The 24,872-nt window shown below is 47.5% G+C and overlaps 3 protein-coding genes across 13 annotated transcripts in view; all 3 read right to left on the bottom strand.

Moving 5' to 3' along the window:
- Window positions 1-23,592, bottom strand: part of LOC310692011 (uncharacterized protein) — a 36,025-nt gene extending 12,433 nt beyond the window's left edge. For 2 of the 9 annotated variants that reach the window (XR_014518641.1, XM_083472370.1), the window contains exons 1-4: window positions 3,422-4,053; window positions 1,305-1,738; window positions 1,021-1,102; window positions 728-810 (exon numbers count right to left, since the gene is read on the bottom strand). Coding sequence is in view for 6 of the 9 variants with exons in the window: in XM_083472370.1 (XP_083328496.1) it covers window positions 728-810; window positions 1,021-1,102; window positions 1,305-1,721 (582 nt within the window). In the remaining 3 variants the exon portion in view is untranslated. Of the gene's footprint in view, window positions 1-727; window positions 811-1,020; window positions 1,103-1,304; window positions 1,739-2,080; window positions 2,948-3,421; window positions 4,054-11,440; window positions 11,506-23,475 lie in introns of those variants that run through there. The other 7 variants (XR_014518640.1, XR_014518642.1, XM_083472368.1 and 4 more) reach the window with 7 other exon arrangements.
- Window positions 5,494-11,508, bottom strand: LOC310692016 (uncharacterized protein). Its single transcript, XM_083472375.1, has 6 exons — window positions 10,913-11,508; window positions 9,714-10,140; window positions 9,429-9,510; window positions 9,138-9,220; window positions 7,491-7,617; window positions 5,494-7,406 (listed from the first exon to the last, which is right to left on the bottom strand). The coding sequence occupies exons 1-6, from the start codon at window positions 10,981-10,983 to the stop codon at window positions 6,292-6,294; spliced, it is 1,905 nt and encodes a 634-aa protein (XP_083328501.1). The 5' UTR covers window positions 10,984-11,508; the 3' UTR covers window positions 5,494-6,291.
- LOC310692007 (uncharacterized protein) lies at window positions 14,596-24,198 on the bottom strand. 3 transcript variants are annotated; one of them, XM_083472357.1, is made up of 7 exons: window positions 24,080-24,198; window positions 20,597-21,030; window positions 20,375-20,456; window positions 20,089-20,171; window positions 18,782-18,908; window positions 16,320-17,895; window positions 14,596-16,235 (listed from the first exon to the last, which is right to left on the bottom strand). In XM_083472357.1, the coding sequence occupies exons 1-7, from the start codon at window positions 24,108-24,110 to the stop codon at window positions 16,163-16,165; spliced, it is 2,406 nt and encodes an 801-aa protein (XP_083328483.1). In that variant the 5' UTR covers window positions 24,111-24,198; the 3' UTR covers window positions 14,596-16,162. The 3 variants fall into 3 exon arrangements, with proteins under 3 accessions (XP_083328483.1, XP_083328485.1, XP_083328484.1); XM_083472359.1 differs by having other exon boundaries at window positions 20,612-21,030; XM_083472358.1 differs by having other exon boundaries at window positions 20,375-20,459; window positions 20,603-21,030; window positions 24,080-24,196.
- Between the last annotated feature and the right edge of the window lie 674 nt (window positions 24,199-24,872).

The raw sequence follows: 24,872 nt of genomic DNA, 5'->3' as shown, positions 1-24,872 counted from the left end.
TTCAGATGGATGTTCATCTGTGTAGTCCTTGTATGACGGTTTACGACATTACACTGTTTGCTGACTGGCAGGTGTGATGGCATCTAGGATGGTTGCCTTAAAAATCTTCAGGCACTAGGATCCATGATCAGTGTTATGGCCCCAGTTGGGCTTGTTGGCTATGGGGTTCCCCATTGACAAAATGGAGGTAAGTCAAGGTCCCTGTCTCCGAAATGGCACTGGGACCCTGTTTTGGCCTGGTTTAAAGGTGGGGAAAGGCTGGGGATGAGGATCCACTCTGTACTTTCCCCATGCTCTGTTTTGGGGTGGGGGAACCTCACAATGACCAAAAGTCAACTTAACGGGTCATATGGAGGCAAAAATGAAAGGACGTCCTCTCTCTTCACCCCATGGTCTGTTTTTTTGGGGGGACGGGGTGTTGGGGAATCTTGGCCACTGTTTCTATGATATGTCAACTGCTTAGAAGCCCATCGGAGCACTCAGTCATAAATATATAAATAAAACTGCAAGTATTGATAAATAATACTAGCAACATACAGAAGGCTAGTTAAGGAGGGGAGGCTGTTCCTGATTTTCAGCAGATAGACCTTACTGAATGGCACTTTCAGCCTTTGTTTGGAACAGCTTTGACGAAACCAAAGAGGAAGAGAGGGATTTCTTCATTCCCAGAGACACCCTGGCTGCCCCACTCCTGAGCCTCTTTCCCCACTAGGCTCCTTCCTCCTACCTGATCTGCTTCTACAGCTGCTGCTTCCTCTCCACCACCAGGAAAAGATGGGTGAGGAGATCTTGTTGGCATTCTTCTTTCACCTGAGAGACAAAGATTAGTTGGAAGCCAGGAGTGCATGCTTCTCTGAGATGTACATTTTGACGGTTGTACCAATTTCATAGCTTTGTTGTGCTCTTCTGGGCTCTTGGGCCCAAATGTCTCCCCCCCCCTAATTTTTTTTGAAAGAACTCACAGATTACTTTCAAAAGCAACAGAAAGACCAAACGGAGAAGAAACTCCTTCCTCCTTACCTAGTGAACTCTCTCTGGTGTCCAACGGAGTCCTCTCTGCCTCAGAGTAATTGGAGCCCGTTTCTGCAGCCAGATCCTTTTCCTGAAAGAGCAACAAGAATTCAAAACTGGAGAGAATGGAGAGAAAGGCTAGAGAAGGAACGGGAGAAGCAACATCTTTAGGGGTATCTCATGTCATTTATTGGATGCCCCCCCCAAAGGATGAGCAATTAGTATAGGTTTTTAGGATGTGCTCCCTCCTGTTTGGAGCCCCTTGGGAGCATCCAGAGGAAAGTCTCTCTCACCTGCTTCTTCTCCACCTGCTTCCTCTCCTCTGCCTGACTCAGGAGGAAACCTTCGGCCAGGGCCACTGCCTGGGAACTGGTCTCTGCTCCGCATTCCCTCACCCAGCTCTCCATCTCCGCTGGAAGGACAGCCAGGAACTGCTCCAAGATCACCAGGTCCAGCATCTCAGCTTTCGTGTGCCTTTCTGGCTTCAGCCATTGACGGCAAAGGTGATGGAGTCGGCTGCAAACCTCTCGGGGTCCTTTGGCCTCCTGGGAGCAGAACTGCTTGAACTGCTGGCTCTGCACCTCTGAGCGGAGGGTGTCCTCCTCTCCCAGGATCTTCTGCACTGAGTTTTCCCATAATCCCCCACTGCTCCCAGTTTCCATGGCCTGGCCTCTTCCTCCTTCAGGGCCAGTTGAGTCTCTCTCATCCATCTGACCTCTCAGGAAGCCTGCAAGAGAGACAAAAGAAAACCAAAAATCCAAATTAACATCCAACATTCAAAAGCAATTTAAAATAAACCCTCTCCCAAATAAAACAGCACCCACCCGAGTTAAAACTCCATCACTGCTACAACAATAACTGGAATTTCTAGGCACCTATTCATTATATAAAGCAACGTATGAGTGGACTAAAACCATGTGCATTTACAAAATACACATTCAGGGGCCAAACAGTTCAGCCAGATGCCTGAAGCAGGAGTAGGAATCATCATAATAACAATAATATTATCATTTCCCATTACAAATATTTTCCCACCAGAGAAAAACGGACACTTTCTACTTTCAGCTACCTTCCAATATTCTGTTCCTGCGTCAGAAACTCGGCTATGATCTTTTCATCCGGTCGGGGCCTAGAATCCATTCAGTTATTCCATTTCGGGAAGCCCCCCCCCCCAATAAACCAGCACTGCTGCTGCCAACGTCCAGGCCAAGAAACGCAGCTGCGCTTGATTTTGGGAACAGGTAGAGGAAAGAAAGTCTGCTGGGGGGGGGGTGCGCGCCCAGATGGATCAGCTGAACACGGTGCCCTCCCGTGGGGGGGGGGGCTCAGCTCCCCGGCTCTGGACCTGAGGGGATCCTTGCAATGCCCTCTCTGCGGAGAAGCCCTGGGAGACGGGCTGGAAACGGGCCCCCACACCGCGGCCACATTATGGGCTGGGATGCCTCTCTTGAGTCATGGCATAGTTATACTCCCCCTTTATTTCTCCAGTGAGCTCAAGGGGGCATCCATGGGTCTATGGCTGCACACCTCCTGGGAAGGAGCCCCCGCCCTGGCTTTGCAGAGATGGAGGGGGAGGACCCTGGGCTCCCTCATTTGGGGTTCGGTGGGGGTGGGCAGGGGCCCCCTCTTCTCCCCAATGCCCCCTCCGGGGGAAGAGAGAGGAGACTCACCAGAGCGCAGAAGGCGCCGCCGAGGCAGCATTTGCAAAGGAGACGACAGCCCCCTCCTCCTCTTGCAGGAAGGGAGGGGGAAGGGAGGACCTGCCCCCCCCGCGACACATTTATATCCTGTCCTCTCTAGGAATACAGCTCAGCTCCTTTTAACCCTTGGCAACCCGTGTGCACCCAGCTCACCCTTCTCTCCCTCTCTGCCTTTTCGCCTCCGGAGCAGGAGACCAGGAGAAGCCAGTCAGAGAAGTTTTCTGGGGGGCGGTTCTAATCTGCTCCCTCCCTTGTGTTACGGAAATGAGGGGGGGGGCATTTTAGAGAGCAGTTTTCCGCCTCCTTCCCAAACCCCTGGACGATGAGCCCAGCCACCTTCATGGAATCCTAGAGTTGGAAGAGACCACAGGGGCCATCGAGTCCACCCCCCTGCCAACATCCCACCTTCCTTCCTAGTCGCAGAAGCACTGCATTAACCATGGCGGTAACCAGCACGTTCAATCGATCAATATTGTCGGAATGTTCCGGGAGGCAGGAGAGGATATATTGTTTAATAATATCCTTCCTAACTTGCCTTAGCAAGTTCAATAACTTAGCAGAGTTTAAACATTCCCCCTTTAAAGGCACAGCGGTTAACTTGTTGCCAGCTCGTTTGAGCTTCTAAATATAGGATTTCTCGTAATTCGCTTTTGTCCCTCTTTATAGACACGACAATCTTATTTAAAGTCAGCAAAAACAAGTTTACTCACAGTATCATCAGTGCACAATCCCATCCCTTAAGGCAGACATATATATACAAGAGGATCTATCCCATACGGGGTGCTCTGTGGGCTGGAAGGAAATAGCTGAAGAGCTGTTGCTTCTTCGATAAAAGCAAGATGGAGAAGACAGTCCAAGAGAGGAAGTGTGTTCCCTGCCTTGCTCTTTTGTTACCTGGCCAGGTAAGGCCACGCCCATCTCTAGTCACATGCAGAAGAAGTTTGTACAAAACATCCCCTTGCATGTCCACTCTAGGAATGTTGTGCTTGACTGCTATGTCTTTCACATCCCACAAATATATAACACTGAACTTATGTTACTGCTTGATGAATGAACCCTGTGTTTTATGAAGGGACTCTGTATTTTGAGGATTACCAAAGATCGACCAGCGGGGAGCTCTGAATTCTGACAGCTAACCAATCGGGTATTACCAAACAGCGCCCCCTATTGTGCGAAGTAGGTGAGCAGCAGGGAATGGCGCGAACCCTTCAGCCCAGCAGATCAGCCTTTGCGCGGTTGACTGAGCACCAGCTTCTGTGCAGATAATGGAGAAAGCTGGTAAATTGTATCTCTTCGGGTTTCGATTGCCAGAACCTCTTACATTGTTGCAAGAAAGCGTCAAATTGTACCGTATTTTTTGCCCTATAGGACGCACCTTTCCCCCTCCAAAAATGAAGGGGAAATGTGTGTGCATCCTATGGGGCGAATGCAGGCTTCAGGAGAGCCCCAGCGCCAGCCCCACAAGGTCGGGGGACAGAGGGAGGTGGAACGCCGCCATCCCGCTGTCTCCCGAAGTGGTTTGGAGGCTGACGGCGAGGAGACCCTGCCGCCAGCCCCGCAAGCTCCGGGGACAGCTGGGAGGCACAGCGCGTCTCCCTGCTGTCCCCGGACCTGATCTGAAGGCGGGCGGCAGGGAGAAGAGCGTTTCTCCCCGCTGCCAGCCCCACAAGCGCCTGGGGGGGGGGAAATAAAATGTTTTTCCTTTATTTCCCCCCAAAAAACTTGATGCGTCCTAGGGGCGAAAAATACGGTATTCCTTTGTCTTTGACAGTGCTGATGGAGTACTAACCTTTGAAAAAGCATATAAAATCAATGCCTTAACCAATTCTCCCCATTTCAATGACATTTTGCTTCAAAAGGGAAGGCAGATTTGGACACCCCCTAATCCCTGAGGCAAACAGTCATGTACACAGCACCCCTCCCTTGAGGGAAACAATGGACATCTTCTGATGGGTTTGTTCAAGCCATGTGTTCCCAAAGCCCATCCTCCAATCCTTGAGAAGGCCAGAAGACAAGGATATGCAATGATAGTTTTATTGTTCTTTAGGCGGCGGCTACTTAAGGTGTCAGTAGGGACGTGGGTGGCGCTGTGGGTTAAACCACAGAGCCTAGGACTTGCTGATCAGAAGGTCAGAGGTTCGAATTCCCACGGTGGGTTGAGCTCCTGTTGTTTGGTCCCTGCTCCTGCCAACCTAGCAGTTTGAAAGCACATCAAAGTGCAAGTAGATGAACAGGTACCGCTCTGGCGGGAAGGTAAACGGTGTTTCCGTGCGCTGCTCTGGTTCGCCAGAAGCGGCTTAGTCATGCTGGCCACATGACCCGGAAGCTGTACCCTGGCTCCCTCGGCCAATAAAATGAGATGAGCGCCGCAACCCCAGAGTCGGTCACAACTGGACCTAATGGTCAGGGGTCCCTTTACCTTTACTTAAGGTGTCTGGAACTTAATCTGGTGTCTGGAACTTAATCTGATAAGCGGGCCAACTTAACAAACTTGGGTATCCTCACAACTCTCCTCCCTCCTTGTATACCAGTATACCTGAAGGATACCTTAAGGAGCCATGTATACCTGAAGGAGCATCGCCACCCCCATCGTTCAGCCCGGACACTGAGGTCCAGCTCCGAGGGCCTTCTGGCAGTTCCCTCCCTGCAAGAAGCCAGGTTACAGGGAACCAGGCAGAGGGCCTTCTCGGTAGTGGCACCCGCCCTGTGGAACGCCCTCCCACCAGATGTTAAAGAAATAAACAACCATCTGACCTTTAGAAGACATATAGAGGCAGCCCTGTTTAGGGAAGTTTTTAATGATGATGTTTAATGTATTTTTAATCTTTTGTTGGAAGCTGCCCAGAGTGGCTGGGGAAAACCAGCCAGATTTTTTTTGGGGGGGGTATAAATAAATTATGATGATGATGTTGTTGTATCAGTGATGTATGAATGATGCTTCTGGAAATGCATTCTGGGTAGTGTGTAACCTATGTTCGGGGTTCTTACTCCTTGTGGGGACCTATTGCGCAACAATAAAGGTCGTGGTCTACGGACTGCTGTATTTCTTTGTTACTTGGCTAGAACTTCCTTCTTTTGCTGACCGCAGAGACCTGTGGGGGACTTGCACCCCAACAAGCTGGTCTGCTGAGTATCCTCGCACCCCGGAATTTCCCCTAACATTTGTAAACAGAAACAGGAGGAGCAGCTTGTAGGAGAAAAGGGTTGTGCCATGGGAAATGGAGCAAGCTGGATTTCTCCTGCTGCAGAGGTTAGGACTGAGGCCATTGATTCAAGTAACAGGAAAGGAGATTTCAGCTAAACAGTAGGCATAACTTTCTATCAGTAAGAGCTAATTCACTACAGAACAGACTTCACCAGAAGTTGCTGGACTGTTCTTGATTGGAGGTTTTTCAGCAGAGGCTGAATGGCCATCTGTCACAGACAGTGCTATTTTTCTAGAAAAATGGTGCCAGAACACACCACGAACTGTCCCTTGTTCTTTGAGAACGGCAATGGCAACCCACCTGAGAGGTGCCAGAGCAAACTCCAGTTGAAAAAACCCAAACACCTTTAGTTGAGCTTCCTGCATTGCAGGGAGTTAATCTAGATGGCCCTCAGAGTCCCTTCCAACACTATGATTCTGCAATTCAACTATTCTCCCTGCTGAGAGTTCTTGGATGGAAAGTGGGCTTGGTCCTCTGAAGCTCTTTCCACAATCCAAGCACTGATACAATTTCTCCCCTGGATGGATTCTTTGATGGGAAGTGAGATGGTCCTTTCTGCTGAAGCTCTTTCCACAATCCAAACAGTGATATGGTTTTTCCCCTGTATGAATTCTTTTATGGAAAGTCAGATGGACACCTTTTCTGAAGTTCTTTCCACATTCGAAGCATTGATATGGTTTCTCCCCTGTATGAATTCTTTGATGGGAAGTGAGACTGGCCTTGTGAATGAAGCTCTTTCCACATTTGAAGCATTGAAAACATTTCTCCCCTGTATGAATTCTTTGATGGGATGTGAGACCAGAGCTCTGATTGAAGCTCTTTCCACATTCCAAGCATTGATATGGTTTCTCCCCTGTATGAAGTCTTTGATGGGAAGTGAGGTAGGATCTCCGACCGAATCGCTTTCCACATTCTAGGCACTGATACGGCTTGTGCCCTGTATGAATACTTTGATGGGAATTGAGATTTTGCTTGTGGGTGAAGCTCTTGCCACATTCCAAACATTCATAGGGTTTCTCCCCTGTATGGATTCTTTGATGGAACATGAGATTGCCTTTTTGACTGAAGCTCTTTCCACATTCCAAACATGGATAGGGTTTCTCCCCTGTATGAATTATTAGATGGAAAATGAGACTTTCCTTGCGGGAGAAGTTCTTTCCACATTCCAAGCACTGATGTGGTTTCTCCCCTGTATGTATTCTTTGATGGGAAGTGAGATTTGTCTTCCAACTGAAGCTCTTTCCACACTCTTGACATTGAAATGGTTTCTCCTGTGTATGAATTCTCTGATGGGCATTGAGACTTCCCTTCTGGTTGAAGCTCTTTCCACATTTCAAGCACTGATAAGGCTTCTCCCCTATATGCATTATTTGATGAGGAGTGGAAAGCGTGTGAGAGCTCTCTCCACACTCCGCATATTTATGTGGTTTCTGCACTGTGTTGATTTTTTCGTGGTCTCCCCTGTTATTCATTCCCAATTCATCACCACCTGCGATGAAGAGACAAATGGATTAGAACCTCAGAAATAAATAGAATTTCAAAGCAGATATTATCATCCAACTTGGAGCCTTACTGAGGGAGGCCATGATTCCACGATTCTCCTCCATGACTTCCTTATGCAAAGCTCTCTGGTCAGGATCCAGCAACGCCCACTCCTCCTCCGTGAAATGCACAGCTACATCTTCAAAGCACAGAGGACCCTGAAAGGAAAAAGACAAGGGTCCTCCTCTAAGGCAGCCTAAAGAGTATCTACTACACTTTGCGGTGGTGTTTCCTGCCTGTTCATTGCTGTGTTGTGTTAATTGCAATGGAGATACTAAAATATGCTGAGCAAAGGTCCACTATGCTGTACCACTTGGTCCCTGCAGGGATGGTGCTCTGAGGGTTGGGCACCACTAAGTGTTTTTGAATGACGAACTGGTAAACAAGTCTTAAATCTTGGACCAGACAAAAAGGAGCTGGGGTACAATTCAAGGCTTGTAAATAGGTAAGAGGGAGGTGGTATTACTGGCATGGCTTGCAATTTTTGGTATAGAAAGTATCGGTCTAATATGCAGAGATCTTTCCTATTCTATTGATTCAAGAAGGTTCTGGAAACTTGTCTGGGTCTCACAGGCTAGAAGCTACTAAAAGCTGCAAGTGGCAAGTGACTGTTGTTGTTTAGTCATTTAGTCGTGTCCGCCTCTTCGTGATCCCCTGGACCAGAGCACGCCAGGCACTCCTGTCTTCCACTGCCACCCGCAGTTTGGTCAGGCTCATGTTTGTAGCTTCGCAAACACTATCCAGCCATCTCGTCCTCTGTCGTCCCCTTCTCCTTGTGCCCTCCATCTTTCCCAACATCAGGGTCTTTTCCAGGGAGTCTTCTCTTCTCATGAGGTGGCCAAAGTATTGGAGCCTCAACTTCAAGTGACTAGCTTGCCTGCAATTTTTCCATTCTCCCTGGAAACAAGCAGAAGGTTCCTGATGTTTGGGTTACTCCTTCAGAGAAGCTGAGTACAGCTGGTTGAAGGTGGCCCTGTTATTTTTCTATCCCAAGGCCATGCTGCCTATAAACAGAGCCCAGAAGAAACCTAGGCTTCATTTTTCTCTATCTTTCTTCCTGGTGGGGTGATCTGTACATAGTATGTCTGAGTGCTAAGTTCTTAGTCTTATTTTAAATTTAAGATATATTTTTTTTATATTGCGTCTGGATTCTTAAGTACTATGCAAATCCCAAAGAGTTGAATTCGTGAATAGTTATGCTCATTTCCCTTCAGTAATTAATACTAGATGAAGCTCCTGCGCCTGGTCTGTTTTTTGGGACCCTGCATTGTGTTTACTCTGCCAACAATTTGTTGAAGTCTAGTCTGGATCTTGATGGGGCACATCCTAGACAATTACAAGGTGACTGGAAGGGTCACAAATGGAAGGATCTCCTCTCTCCTCACCCCATCTGCTATGTTTTTTGGGGGGAGGGGTGGGTTATAAGTTCTTTGTGGTGTAAGTGGGCATTATTGTCTTGGAAGATGTTTACTAAGGCCAATTCATGCAGAAGATCACTTAAGGTAAGGAGGCTGTTTCCTTATTTTCAGCAGATAGACCGCCTTAAATGGCATTTTCAGCCTTTGTTGGGAACAGCTTTGACAAAAGCAAAGAGGAAGAGAGGGATTTCTTCATTCCCAGGGGAACCCTGGCTGCCCCACTCCTGAGCCTCTTTCCCCACTAGGCTCCTTCCTCCTACCTGATCTGCTTCTGGAGCTGCTGCTTCCTCTCCACCACCAGGAAAAGATGGGTGAGGAGATCTTGTTGGCATTCTTCTTTCACCTGAGAGACAAAGGTTAGTTGGAAGCCAGGAGTGCATGCTTCTCTGAGATGTACATTTTGACGGTTGTACCAATCATTGTTTTATTGTGCTCTTCTGGTTTTTTGGGCCCAAATGTCCCGTCCCCCCCAAAAAAAATTGAAAGAACTCAGAGATTACTTTCAAAAGCAACAGAAAGACCAAACGGAGAAGAAACTCCTTCCTCCTTACCTAGTGAATTCTCTCTGGTGTCCAACCGAGTCCTCTCTGCCTCAGAGTAATTGGAGCCCATTTCTGCAGCCAGATCCTTTTCCTGAAAGAGCAACAAGAATTCAAAACTGGAGAGAATGGAGAGAAAGGCTGGAGAAGGAACGGGAGAGGCAAAATCTTTAGGGGTATCAGATATCTTTCCTTGGATACTTTCCAAAAAAGGATGGGCCATTAGTAGAGCATCTGGGGATGTTCTCCGTCCTGTTTGGAGCTCTTTGGGAGAATTAAGAGGAAAGTCTCTCTCACCTGCTTCTTCTCTGCCTGCTTCCTCTCCTCCGCCTGACTCAGGAGGAAACCTTCGGCCAGGGCCACTGCCTGGGAACTGGTCTCCGCTCCGCATTCCCTCACCCAGCTCTCCATCTCCGCTGGAAGGACAGCCAGGAACTGCTCCAAGATCACCAGGTCCAGCATCTCAGCTTTCGTGTGCCTTTCTGGCTTCAGCCACTGGTGGCAAAAGTGGTAGAGTTGGCTGCAAAGTTCTCGGGGTTCTTTGGCCTCCTGGGAGCAGAACTGCCTGAACTGCTGGCTCTGCACCTCTGAGCAAGGGGTGTCCTCCTCACCCAGGATCTTCTGCACTGAGTTTTCCCAGAATACCCCAGTACTCCCAATTTCCATGGCCTGGCCTCTTCCTGCTTCAGGGCCAGCTGAGCCTTGCTCAGCCATCTCAGGAAGTCTGCAAGAGATCAGAAGAAAATTCTCTTTTTTCTGCCATTTTCTATCCATCCAAATTAGAGGTGCTGGCAAATACAAAGCAAATACATTTTTTTGCTATAAAACTGACACACTGTCAGGAGAAGAGAAATGTTCTCTGAGCAATTGTGGATGAGTCTTGCTAGGAACCGGGGCTGGACTGTACCAGAACCCAGGCTGTGAGTACCACAAGGTCCAGGTTCCAGAATGACAACATAGCGCTTGGCTCCAGGCTCCTTCTACAGCTCAGGAGCAAGGGGTTTACTCATGAGTATGCAGTCCTTGATACTCCTCTGATGATGGCAGCTATGGCTAGTTTATGGTCTGGAAGGCCGTATTGTATGAGATTATTTGGAAATAGCACAGGTCTCTGGCTCCATGTTCCTGATATTCCCTATGGAAACACAGGAGGGCCTTTTTTGGCTCCCCCCCCCACCTGCAAGTAGTGAAATCAGAGGGAACCAGACAGAGGGCCTTCTCGATAGTGCCACCCTCCCTGTTAAACTTCTTTCCCATTTCATTCTGGAGGTCCTTTCTTAACCTGAAACTGTTCTTAACCTGAAGCACCACTTTAGCAAATGGGGGCTGCTGTTGCGCCACTGGAGCACGATTTCTGTTCTCACCCTGAAGCAAAGTTCTTAGCCTGAGGTATTATTTCTGGGTTAGCGGAGTCTGTAACCTGAAGCGTATGTAACCTGAGGTACCAATGTATTTTCCTACCAGAGAAAAACCACACAATTTCTACTTTCAGCTACCTTCCAAGATTCTGTTCCTGCTTCAGAAACTCGGCTATGATCTTTTCATCTGGTGAGTGCCCTGAATCCATTTCGGGAAGCGCCCCCCCCCCAATAAACCAGCACTGCTGCTGCCAACGTCCAGGCCAAGCTGCGCTTGATTTAAGGAGCAGGTAGAGGAAAGAAAGTCGGCTTCGTGGAGGGGGGGGGGGGCTCAGCTTCCCGACTCTGGAAAACGAGGGGAACCTTGCAATGCCCCCTCTGTGAAGATGCCCTGGAAACGGGCCCACCACCCCGCGACCACATTATGGGCTGGGATCCCTCTCTTGAGTCACGGCATAGTTATACTCCCCCTTTATTTCTCCAGTGAGCTCAAGGGGGCATCCATGGGTCTATGGCTGCACACCTCCTGGGAAGGAGCCCCCGCCCTGGCTTTGCAGAGATGGAGGGGGAGGACCCTGGGCTCCCTCATTTGGGGGTCGGTGGGGGTGGGCAGGGGACCCCTCTTCTCCCCAATGCCCCCTCCGGGGGAAGAGAGAGGAGACTCACCAGAGCGCAGAAGGCGCCGCCGAGGCAGCATTTGCAAAGGAGACGACAGCCCCCTCCCCCTCTTGCAGGAAGGGAGGGGGAAGGGAGGACCTGCCCCCCCCGCGACACTTTTATATCCTGTCCTCTCTAGGAATACAGCTCAGCTCCTTTTAACCCTTGGCAAGCCGTGCCACCCAGCTCACCCTTCTCTCCAGCGCAGGAGCCCAGCAGAAGGCACGTGCGTTGCGCACAGTCAGAGAAGTTTTCGGGGGGGGGGGGCTCTTGGCTGACGTGCTAAGCTGCTCCCTCCCTTGTGTTACGGAAATGAAAGAGGGGCACATCTTAGATATCAGTTTTCCTTTCCAAACCCCTGGACGATGAGCCCACCTTTGTCCATAGTCGCAGAAGCACCACATTACACCTTGGCCATAAACCCGTACGTTCAAGCGATCAAATATACGCTCAATATATAACTTTGAAATTATGTTACTGGTTATGTATGAACCCTGTGTTTTATGAATGGATCCATATTTTGGGAATTACCAAATATCGACTAGTGGGCAGACCCTCAACCTCTGCCCTACGGGAGGGACCTGCTGCCACAGGGAGAGTTCCAACCTCCAGACTCCTGGGTCCTAAGGGAATTAGAACTGACTGACCGTCCACCTGCCCCCCCCCCGATATTCCCACAGACAGCCCACCCAGAGCACCCACAAATTCACCTGGTGAGCCTCCCTCAGGTGGGCAGGTAGAAAGAAGGCAGATCCCCTAGCAGGACAGGTACTGGACTTCCTGCCCTTCCTGAAGGATGCCCTGGATCAAAGGCTCCCCTGCAACACCCTCCACACACACGTGGCAGCCTTGGGCTCAGGTGAGCAGGAGTCCCTCTGGGTTCCCACTGCCTGGTCCAACGCTTCTTGCAAGGAGGCAGCACAACTAAACCGCCCACAGGGCACAGGTTTCCCTCGGCACAGTACTGAAGGTGCCCACAGGTCCCCCCTTGGAGCCCCTCCAGAAGGACCCCTGAAGCTTCTGAGCTGGAAGGCTCTTTCATGGGTGACCATTAACCTGCAAGGAGTTGGGTATCATTCAGAGGGATCCTGTCATGCTGTGATGAGACACCACCTTCTGTCAGAAATCAAGCCTTTATCAGGAGAAACTGGCAACTCTCCCAGGCACCCGGCTGGGTCTCCTGGTGACCTCCCTGTCTGCTTTCCCAGCAAGATCGCGATAGGCGATCCTTCTCAGCGTGAGAAGAACATCCCCCCTCTTTCCTGCCCCCCCCCCGGCAGGGGAAAGAGATAGACAGAAATGTATCTACATGCTTTTATTTCTGTCTTTGCAGCGTTACAAAAAACATGACTGCTCTCTTCAAACTCCAGCAGTCGAGAGACAAACACTTCATGTACTTCCTGTACAAGAGCAAAAGGAAGAGCTCATATTACACTCTGAGCTAATTCCGGTGCTTCGCACTGTGAATTGACTGTCCCTCTGTTTCCCACAGAACAGTCCCAACATTCCACCATGTGATGTTTTCAAGCTACCAGCAGCTCGCAGCTGCATTGCTTCAATATCGTAACACCTTCACCACATCTTCCACAGGGCTCAGGTGGTGGTCCTCCCTCCTTTTCTCTAAGCCAAATCAGAGATGGAGGATGAAGGGCTCACTCTAGAAGGGCGCAAGCCCTCAGGATCCACCTCAAGTGTGTGATGAATAAATGATCAAAGATAAATGCATTCACACATACACGGGTGAAGATGGACCCATGAACAGACTTCGGCTACCCTAATATCCGTTGGAAAACAAACTCTGCCAAGAATGTAATGTGCGACATTTTCCTCCATGTCTTGCTGATGATTTCAGTTCCCAGAAGGTGGAAGAAGCAACAAGGGGACCATCTATTATTTATTAATATTTCTTGTTTATTGAATTTAAATAGCACCCTACGTTCAGAGGTCTCAGGGCAGTTCATAAACAAGATCACAATATATAAAATCAAATTAAAAACCACAGCGTCTCGAAGGAACCAGCATGAGTTTGACCAAACTGCGGGAGGCAGTGGAAGACAGGAGTGCCTGGCATGCTCTGGTCCAGGGGGTCATGAAGAGTCAGACACGACTAAACAACTAAACAACAACAAAAAACCACAACCCAACAAACAAACAAAAAAACCCCAAAAGAGCCACATTCTAAAAGGGTATAGGATGTCAATAAGATCAACCAAAGGCCTGGTTAAAAAGGAATGTTTTTGCCTGGCACCTAAAGACGTATACTCTGTCTTGACCCGGCTCTCACCAACAGGGAGGAATTGATCAACAAAGTGGAAGTATTCGGACACTTGGGAGGAAGTGAGCATGTTCTCCTGGGTTTCATGATTCAGAGGAAAGAGAAATCTGAGTGTAGTCTGGACTTTAAGGAGGCCAATTTCAAAGAGGAATAAGTACGGGAGAGATCCCATGGTCAGGAATGCTGAAAAAGAAGGAAGTCCAAGATGGAGGGGAGTTTATTGAAGCTTCTTCTGCCTCCCTCTTTTCTTTCTTTCTTGCTGGAATTGTCTGCATTTGGGCCCAAATTGAAGGCCCAAATGCAGACAATTCCAGCAAGAAAGAAAGAAAGGAGGGAGGCATCGAAGGAAACCAGTGTGGCTGCAGAAGAAGCTGACAGATGAGCTCAGATTGAAGAAGGGCATTTATAAGAAATGGAAGAAAGGACGTACAGGTAGCTAGCAGGGTGAATGTCAGGTGGACTAAAGCTCAGGATGAGCTCAGCTTGCAAGAGAAGTTAAAAAAATGTCCAAAGTAAGAGGAAGAACAAGCAAGTAGTAGGTCCTCTGGGTGGAGAAAACAGAGAAAAGCTCTTGGGTGACAGAGAAAAGGCAGAACGACTCAACACCTACTTTGCCTCTGTCTTCACCCAAAAGGAAAGTGATTCCCAGCCTGGTGATGACAGAGTAAACAATGCAAGGAGGAGCTGCAGCCCAAGAGAGGAAAAGAGGGGGGAAGGGAACTCCTAGCTATTTTAAATGAATTCCAGGGCCTGAGGGGCTGCATCCAAGAATAGTAAAGGAGCTTCCTGATATAATGTCAGAGTTTCTGTCTATGATCTTTGAGAATTCTTGGAGAACAGGTGAGGTCCTGCAGACCAGAGGTGGGCTAATGTCCCCGTTCTCAAAAAGAAGACCCTGGGAACTACCAGCCAGTGAGCTTGACATCGATACCAGGGAAGGTCCTAGAGCAGATAATTCAACAGTCGGTTTGTGAGCTGTTAGAAAAGGATGGTGTGACTATTAAGACCCAGCATGGGTTTCTGAAGAACAAGTCATGCTAGACAAAATTCATTTCTTTTTTTTTAATGGAGTTACAAGTTTGGTGGATCAGGGGAATGCTATGTACCCAGACTTCAGTAAGGCCTTTGGCCATGTCCAATGTGATATTCTTGCAGAAAAGCTGGTAAAATGGAGTCTGAACAAGGAAACTCTCAGGTGGATGGACTGAACAACCCGAAGAGTATTCATTCCTGGTTCCCTGTCATCCTGCAAAAAGGGACACATGGGGGGGGCACCGTGTACTGTCCGGGGTCTGCTGTTGTTCAGCATCTTTATACATGACTTGGGCAGAGGAATTGAGGGGGGATGCTGACCAAATGGGATGGGTAGTTAATGCCGCAGAAGACAGAATCAGAATTCAAAATGACCGTAACAGACTGGAGAACTGGTCCCAAACCAAAAATGAATTGCAATAGGGACAAATGTGAGGTTCTGCACTTAGGCAGGAAGAAACAAATGCACCAGTAAAAGCTGGGGGACATGAACAGAAGTATGGTGTCCGGGTAAAGTCACATTACCCCTCTATTCTGCCTTCATCAGACCACACCTGGAGTTCTGTGTTCATTCATGGGCACCACAATTTAAGGAGGATATTGAGAAGCTGGAAGGCGTGCAGAGAAGGGTGAGCAAGACGATCAAGGGTCTTGAAGCCAAGCCTTATGAGGAAAAGTTGAAGGAGTTGGAGGCATTTATCATGGAAAAGGAGACTAAGAGGAGATACGAGAGCCATCTTCTAATAGCTAAAGGGCTATGCCATGGAAGATGGAGCAAGATGATTTTTTCCTGCCGCAGATGTTAGGACTGTTTGAAGTCATTCTCGAAAGAAACAGAAAAGATGATTGTAGCTTTAAGAACCTTTTCTGTGAGTTCTGGGTTTGGGTTTTTAGGCTGATTAGACACAGCTGGTGATGTGTATATAAAAAAAGGAGTCACAGTTTGAATTTTACCTGCGGAGAGAGAACAGCCACATGCTTTGTGTTTGTTCGTTTTTGTATAGCTGTAATAAAACCTTTGTTTGAGTGTTTTACACTGGTCTCATGGTCTCGTGGTTGTCTGCCACCAGAAGAAAGGCCCCCTCCCTAACAAGGACTGAAGCAATTGACTTCAAGTTACAGGAAAGGAGATTCCAGCTAAACAATAGGCATAACTTTCTATCAGTAAGAGCGATATCACTGTAGCACATACTCCACCAGAAAGTGCTGGACTGTTATTGGTTGGAGGTTTTTCAGCAGAGGCTGAATGGCCACCTGTCATACACAGTGCTATTTTTCTAGAAAAAAAGTGCCAGAACACAGCATGAACTTCTCCCTTGCTCTGGTGAGCTCCAGTTCAAAAAAACTCTTAATTGAGCTTCCTGCATTGCAGGGAGTTAGATGACCCTCAGAGTCCCTTCCAACACTATGATTCTGCAATTCAACTATTCTCCCTGCTGTGAGTTCTTGGATGGAAAGTGGGCTTGGTCCTCTGAAGCGCTTTCCACATTCCAAGCGCTGTTATGGTTTCTCCCCATATGGATTCTTTGATGGGAAGTGAGAGTCTTGCTGTGTCTGAAGCTTTTTCCACATTTGAAGCACTGATAGGGTTTCTCCCCTGTATGAATTCTTTGATGGGAAATGAGATGGTCCTTTCTACTGAAGCTCTTTCCACATTTGGAGCATTGATAGGATTTCTCCCCTGTATGAATTCTTTGATGGGAAGTGAGACCGGAGCTCTGATTAAAGCTCTTTCCACAATCCACACATTGATATGGTTTATTCCCTGTATGACTTCTTTGATGGGATGTGAGTCCAGAGCTCTGATTGAAGCTCTTTCCACATTCCAAGCATTGATATGGTTTCTCCCCTGTATGGATTATTTGATGGGAAGTGAGACTGGCCTTGTGGATGAAGCTCTTTCCACATTTGAAGCATTGAAAAGGTTTCTCCCCTGTATGAATTCTTTGATGGGAAGTGAGACTGGCTTTGTGAATGAAGCTCTTTCCACATTCCAGGCACTGATATGGTTTGTCCCCTGTATGAATTATTTGATGGGAAGCAAGGTAGGATCTCCGACCGAATCTCTTTCCACATTCTAGGCACTGATACGGCTTGTGCCCTGTATGAATACTTTGATGGGAATTGAGACTTTGCTTGTGGGTGAAGCTCTTGCCACATTCCAAACATTCATAGGGTTTCTCCACTGTATGGATTCTTTGATGGAACATGAGATTGCCCCTTTGACTGAAGCTCTTTCCACATTCCAAACATGGATAGGGTTTCTCCCCCGTATGAATTATTAGATGGAAAATGAGACTTTCCTTGCGGGAGAAGTTCTTTCCACATTCCAAGCACTGATGTGGTTTCTCCCCTGTATGTATTCTTTGATGGGAAGTGAGATTTGTCTTCCAACTGAAGCTCTTTCCACACTCTTGACATTGAAATGGTTTCTCCAGTGTATGAATTCTCTGATGGGCAGTGAGACTTCCCTTCCGGTTGAAGCTCTTTCCACATTTCAAGCACTGATATGGTTTCTCTCCTGTATGGATTCTTTGATGGGAAGTGAGATGGCCCCTCTGAGTGAAGCTTTTTCCACATTCTAAGCACTGATGTGGTTTCTCCCCTGTATGAATTCTTTGATGGGCTCTAAGTGTGTCCTTTTCACTAAACCTCCTTCCACATTCCAAGCACTGATATGGTTTCTCCCCTGTATGAATTCTTTGATGGGAAGTGAGACTTTCCTTCCAACTGAAGCTCTTTCCACACTCTTGACACTGAAATGGTTTCTCCCCTGTGTGAATACTCTGATGGGTTGTGAGGCTTTCCTTCTGGGTGAACCTCTTTCCGCATTCCAAGCACTGATATCGTTTCTCCCCAGTATGAATTCTTTGGTGGGAAGTGAGACTATACTTCCTGTTGAAGCACTTTCCACATTCCAAGCACTGATACGGTTTCTCTAATGTATGAATTCTCTGATGGACAGTGAGACTTTCCTTCCGGGTGAATCTCTTTCTACATTCTAAACACTGATATGGTTTCATCCCAATAAGATTTGTTTGATAGGAAGTGGAACGGGAGATGGAGCTGTCTCCATACTCCAAATTATTATATGGTTTCTCCACTGTGTGGATTTTGTCGTGGTCTCCCCAGTTCTTCATTTCCAATTGATCACCACCTGCGATGAAGGGAGAAATGGGTTAGAACTTCAGAAATAATTGGAACCCCAAATGATTGGACAATGCTAATTTACTCTTGTGATAGTGGAAGAACGGAAGAGGGTTAGGCATGAGGTCTTACTACAGGGTTCACTGCCTTTCTTGACTGGTATTCATGGACGTATTTGTGGGAACCTGAGATGTGCAAAACCTGGCTCTTTTCTTGAATGGATTTTGTTGGGCCCAGTCATGGAATTTTCTGCATCTCTATTGTCAGTCACCTGTTTGTTGCTCCATTTCCAAGGCCCATAGTCTCTTTGGTCAACCAAAAACAGACAGAAGCAAAAGCAAAAACTCAAATCCTGACAGAATCTACTTTCACTTTCCTAAAAATTCTGAAACTACAGTGGTACCTCGGGTTAAGTACCTAACTCGTTCCGGAGGTCCGTTCTTAACCTGAAACTGTTCTTAACCTGAAGCACCACTTTAGCTAATGGGCCTCCCGCTGCCGCCGCGCCGCCGAAGAACGATTTCTGTTCTCATCCTGAAGGAAAGTTCTTAACCCGAGATACTATTTCTGGGTTAGCGGAGTCTGTAACCTGAAGCGTATGTAACCTGAAGTGTCTGTAACCCAAGGTACCATACATTTATAAAGGCCTGGGCAGTTGGTTTTAATGCAGCCTGATCATTGTTTTAAAAAGCATAATTGGAAGAGGAATTTTCACAGATGAAACAATCCATACCCTTCCATTTAAGGTGACCTGTGCTCTGGTAGGATACCAGGTGCAGTAGGTGGTTCTGTTGAGCATCATCCAAATCTGGCAGACTTTTCAGTTTGCTATCTCTCTCTCTCTCTCTCTCTCTGGAATTTCAAAGCAGATATTATCATCCAACTTGGAGCCTTACCGAGAGAGGCCATGATCCCACAATTCTCCTCCATGACTTCCTTATGCAAAGCTCTCTGGTCAGGATCCAACAACGCCCACTCCTCCTCCGTGAAATGCACAGCTACATCTTCAAAGCACAGAGGACCCTGAAAGGAAAAAGACAAGGGTTCTTCTCTAAGGCAGTCTAAAGAGTATCTACTACACTTTGCGGTGTTGTTTCCTGCCTGTTCATTGCTGTGTTGTGTTAATTGCAATGGGGATACTCAAAAATGCTGAGCAAAGGTCCACTAGGCTGTACCACTTGGTCCCGGCAGGGATGGCGCTCTGAGGGTTGAGCACCACTAAGTGTTTTTGGACCACAAACTGGTAGACAAGTCTGAAATCTTGGACCAGCCAAAAAGGATCTGGGGTAGAATTCAAGGCTTGTGAATAGGTATTACTGACATGGCTTGCAGTTTTTGGTATAGAAAGTATCGGTCTAATATGCCGAGATCTTTCCTATTCTATTGATTCAAGAAGGTTCTGGAAACTTGTCTGGGTCTCACAGGCTAGAAGCTACTAAAAGCTGCAAGAGGCAAGTGACTAGCTGGTCAGCAATTTTTCCATTCTGCCTGAAAATGAGCAGAAGGTTCCTGATGTTTGGGTTACTCCTTCAGAGAAGCTGAGTACAGCTGGTTGAAGCCAGCCCTGTTATTTTTCTATCCCAAGGCCATGCTGCCTATAAACAGAGGCCATAATTCCTCCATCATGGATGTGAGTTTTTTTTATATATTTTGCAAGTGGATTGTTAAGTACAATGCAAATCCCAAAGAGGTGAATTCGTGAATAGTTATGCTCATTTCCCTTCAGTAAATAATACTGGATGAAGCTCCTGCGCCTGGTCTATTTTTGGGGATCCTGCATTGTGTTTAATCTGCCAACAATTCGTTGAAGTCTAGTCTGGATCGGTATGGAAGGGTCACAAATGGAAGGATCTCCTCTCTCCGCACCCCGTCTGCTTTTTTTTGGGGGGTGCATTGGGGAATCTTGGGCACTGTTTTTATGGTATGTCAATTGCTTAGAAGCCCATTGTTGCACTTAATTATAAATATATCAATAAAACTGCAAATACTGATAAATAATAAAAGCAACATTGAGAAGATTACTTAAGGTAAGGAGGCTGTTTCCTTATTTTCAGCAGATAGACCTCATCAAATGGCACTTTCAGCCTTTGTTTGGGACAGCTTTGACAAAAGCAAAGAGGAAGAGAGATATTTCTTCATTCCCAGAGACACCCTGGCTGCCCCACTCCTGAGCCTCTTTCCCCACAAGGCTCCTTCCTCCTACCTGATCTGCTTCTGGAGCTGCTGCTTCCTCTCCACCACCAGGAAAAGACGGGTGAGGAGGTCTTGTTGACATTCTTCTTTCACCTGAGAGACAAAGGTTAGTTGGAAGCCAGGAGTGCATGCTTCTCTGAGATGTACATTTTGATGGTTGTACCAATCATTGTTTTATTGTGCTCTTCTGTGCCCTTGGGCCCAAATGTTTTCCTCCCCCAAATTGAAAGAACTCACAGATTACTTTCAAAAGTAACCAAATGACCAAACGGGGAAGAAACTCCTTTCCTCCTTACCTAGTGAACTCTCTCTGGTGTCCAACGGAGTCCTCTCTGCCTCAGAGTAATTGGAGCCCATTTCTGCAACCAGATCCTTTTCCTGAAAGAACAACAAAAATGGTAGAGGCAAAATGCCTTGGATACTTCCTAAAAAAGGATGATCAATTCGTACAGTATTTTAGGATCTTCTCCCTCCTGTTCAGAGTTCCCTGGGAGAATTAAGAGGAAAGTCTCTCTCACCTGCTTCTTCTCCACCTGCTTCCTCTCCTCTGCCTGACTCAGGAGGAAACCTTCGGCCAGGGCCACTGCCTGGGAACTGGTCTCTGCTCCGCATTCCCTCACCCAGCTCTCCATCTCCAGTGGAAGGACAGCCAGGAACTGCTCCAAGATCACCAGGTCCAGCATCTCAGTTTTCGTGTGCCTTTCTGGCTTCAGCCACTGATGGTCAAAGTGGTAGAACAGGCTGCAAACCTCTCGGGGTCCTTTCACCTCCAGGTTGCAGAGATGTCTGAACTGCCGGCTCTGCCCATCTGAGCGAAGAGTGTCCACCTCATGCAAGAGCTTCTGCACAGAGTTTCCCCAGAATCCCCCACGGCTTCCAGTTTCCATAGCATGGCCTCTTCCTGCTTCAGGGCCTGTTGAGTCTTGCTCATCCATCTGTGCTCTCAGGAATCCTGCAAGAGATCGGAAGGAACCTTTTTTTCTGCCATTTTCTGTAGGTTCGAATTAAAGGTGCTAGCAAATCCTACAAAGCAAACACACTTTATCGCTATAAAATTGACACATTGTAAGGAGAAGAGAAATGTTCTCTGAGCAAGTGTGGATGAGTCTTGTTAGGAACCAGGGCTGGACTGTACCACAGCCCAGGTTGTCAGCACCACAATCTCCAGGTCCCAGAATGACAACATAGCCCTTGGCTACAGGCTCCAGAGTCCTTCAGCAGATCAGGAGCAAGGGGTCTACTCATGTGTATGCAGTTCTTGAAACTCCTCTGATGATGACGACTTTGGCTAGTTTGTGGTCTGGAAGGCCATAATGTATGACATTATATGGAAATAGCAGAGCTTTCTGGCTCCATGTTCCTGATATTACTCCCCCCGTCTTGCTGTGTTGTACTTAGCGTGAACCCCCAGTGGAATTACACTGGCATTATGTTCTGACCTTGCTTTCAGTCAGGATGGGATCCAGATTGCCTGTGCTTGACCTGGTTGTGGAGTTTTGTTTTGTTTTGGACTCTGCTGCAAAGGCAACTCTGCTCGCATGGGTGGGAGGCTGAGATGCCCCCAAATGCCCACGGAAGCAGGCGGAGGGCCTTCTTGGTAGTGGCACCCTGCCTGGGGAACTTCCTTCCCAGCAGATGTCAAGGAGATAAAGAACTACACAACTTTTAGAAGATATCTGAAGGCAGCCCTGTATCGGGAAGTTTTCAATGGCTGCTGTTTTATTGTGTTTATAATATTGTGTTGGGAGGCACCCAGAGTGGTTGGGGCAGCTCAGTCAGGTGGGTGCGGTACAAATATTATAACCACCACAACCGCATTGTTTTAATAATATACTGGATTGTTTTATTAATATACTGAGTGCATATGTGCATATATCCTGGGTTTCTGATGAAAACATCTTTTCCCTTATTTAAGCATAATTTAATAATGTAATTTAAAACAAAGTAACATTTATTTGTGGCATCTGATGTCTGGTAGACTATTTCTATATACGGAGGAGGGTCCATACCACACATTTGTGATCTCCTTGTTCCAATTTTTCACCAGTTTTTCTTTTTCTTCATTTCATTTAGAAATATTTCTATTATTATTATTTATTATATCTGTATACCACCCTACACCTGTAGGTCTTAGGGCGGTTCACAACACACAGTTACAATATAGAAGGCACAAAATACAAATTAAAAATAATTTTAAAAACTAATGTATACAAACTGGGGGGAAAATACACTCCCCAACAAAAGCCACTAATAGAAAAGAAATCTAAGAATCCAAATTAACACCCAACATTCAAAAACAATTGAAAACAAACCCACCCCCAAATAAAACAGAACCCTCCCAAGTTAAAACATTCATCACCGCTATAACAACATCTTGAATTTCTATACCTATATTCATTATGTAAAGCAACCTAGGAGTGGACTACAACCATGTGTAGTCACAAGCAACACATTCAGGGACCAAACAGTTCAGGCAGACGCCTGGATCAGGAGTAGGAGTAGTAGCAGCAGCAGCAGCAGCAGCAGCAGCAGCAGTAATGTTAACGGAAAAATCTGAGGGCTCTCTTGGACAAAACAAAGACACCAACCAGGATAACATGGAGCAAAACAGCAGCCTGTAGGCTTGGCCTTTATTGAACTGTTGCAACAGGGTGTTCCCCTCACTAGCAAGAGAGAGGAAAGACCCAGAACAATGGGCTGCAAGACCTTATAAAAACTTTTGAAATTCCCCTCCTCTAGCTCAAGCCCACCCCCAGAAACATCATGCATACATTACAGAAAGGAGGGGTTGACATCATGCATACGTTACAGAAAGGGTTGACATCATGCATACATTACAGAAAGGAGGGGTTGAGGGAGGAGTTGTGGTGGTAACCTGAGTGTCCTGTCACCCAGCTGGTTCCTCCTTTCCCCCTCCCCATGAGTACCTTCCAGGTGACAATGGGGAGTTTGCAGTTTCCTGCCCCCAGAGGGAAGATCTGATCATTGTCCTTTGTTTCAGTCTGTGGTGAATCCACTGTTCTTTGTGATTTTGATTGTCTTCTGTCTGGGATTATCAGGGTTGACATAGCAACTGGGCAGGGCTCCTGTGGATGTGCTGGGATGGTGAAGGGATTATGGCCGACCAGAACAAAGCCACCCCCCCCTTTGATAGTCTTTGTCATATGGAGTAAAATAAAAATGGAACAGTGCAAATCCGATGTATGGTTGATTTTCTATGAATTTATAACAGAAATGGGACGTATGTAGTGTGTGAGTGTGAGTGTGTGTGAAGTTTGTGCAAACAGAATGATTGGGGTGGGGGGGTTCCTGCTACAGTAATAATAATAATATTTTCCTTTCTTATTACAAACATTTTCCCACAAGAGAAAAACGGACACTTTCTACATTCAGCTACCTTCCAAAATTCTGTTCCTGTGTCAGAAACTCGGCTATGATTTTTTCATCCGGTCGGGGCCTAGAATCCATTCAGTTAATCCATTTCGGGAAGCCCCCCCCCCCCAATAAACCAGCACTGCGGATGCCAAAGTCCAGCCAAGAAACGCAGCTGCGCTTGATTTTGGGAACAGGTAGAGGAAAGAAAGTCTGCTCCGGGGGGGGGGGGCGCCCAGATGGATCAGCTGAACACGGCGCCCTCCCGTGGGGTGGGGGGGTCTCAGCTCCCCGGCTCTGGACCCGAGGGGATCCTTGCAATGCCCTCTCTGCGGAGAAGCCCTGGAAGACGGGCTAGAAACGGGCCCACCTTCCCGCGGCCACATTATGGGCTGGGATGCCTCTCTTGAGCCATGGCATAGTTATACTCCCCCTTTATTTCTCCAATGAGCTCAAGGGGGCATCCATGGGTCTGTAGCTGCACACCTCCTGGGAAGGAGCCCCCGCCCTGGCTTTGCAGAGATGGAGGGGGAGGACCCTGGGCTCCCTGATTTGGGGGTCGGTGGGGGTGGGCAGGGGACCCCTCTTCTCCCCAATGAAGAGAGAGGAGGAAGAGAGAGGAGACTCACCAGAGCGCAGAAGGCGCCGCCGAGGCAGCATTTGCAAAGGAGACGAGAGCCCCCTCCCCCTCTTGCAGGAAGGGAGGGGGAAGGGAGGACCTGCCCCCCCCGCGACACATTTATATCCTGTCCTCTCTAGGAATCCAGCTCAGCTCCTTTTAACCCTTGGCAAGCCGTGCGCACCCAGCTCACCCTTCTCTCCAGAGCAGGAGCCCAGCAGGAGGCACGTGCGTTGCGCACAGTCAGAGAAGTTTTCGGGGGGGGCTCTTGGCTGACGTGCTAAGCTGCTCCCTCCCTTGTGTTACGGAAATGAAAGAGGGGCACATCTTAGATATCAGTTTTCCTTTCCAAACCCCTGGACGATGAGCCCACCTTTGTCCATAGTCGCAGAAGCACCACATTACACCTTGGCCATAAACCTGTACGTTCAAGCGATCAAATATACGCTCAATATATAATATTGAAATTATGTTACTGCTTTATGAATGAACCCTGCGTTATATGAATGAACTGCATATTTGTGAATTACCGAAGATCAAACAGTGAGGAGCTCTAAAATCTGAAAGCTAGCCAATCGGGTATTATCAAACAGTCACCCCTAGGGTGGAAAGAAGGTCAGCAGCGGGGAAGGCGGCAAAACCTTCAGCTCAACAGCTCGGCCTTTGCAGGGTCTTCTGTGTAGATAATGGAGAAAGCTGGTAAATTGTATCTCTTCTGTTTTCGATTGCCAAAACCTCTTACATTGTTGCTAGAAAGTGTCAAATTGTATCTCTTTGTATTTAACAGTGCTTTGAAAAAGCAT

The sequence above is a fragment of the Podarcis liolepis genome (assembly GCF_965112155.1).
Source record: "Podarcis liolepis genome assembly, chromosome: 13".
Taxonomy (NCBI): domain Eukaryota; kingdom Metazoa; phylum Chordata; class Lepidosauria; order Squamata; family Lacertidae; genus Podarcis; species Podarcis liolepis.
The sequence above is the reverse complement of the archived record's forward strand: the minus strand, read 5'-3'. Positions and strand labels throughout refer to the sequence as shown.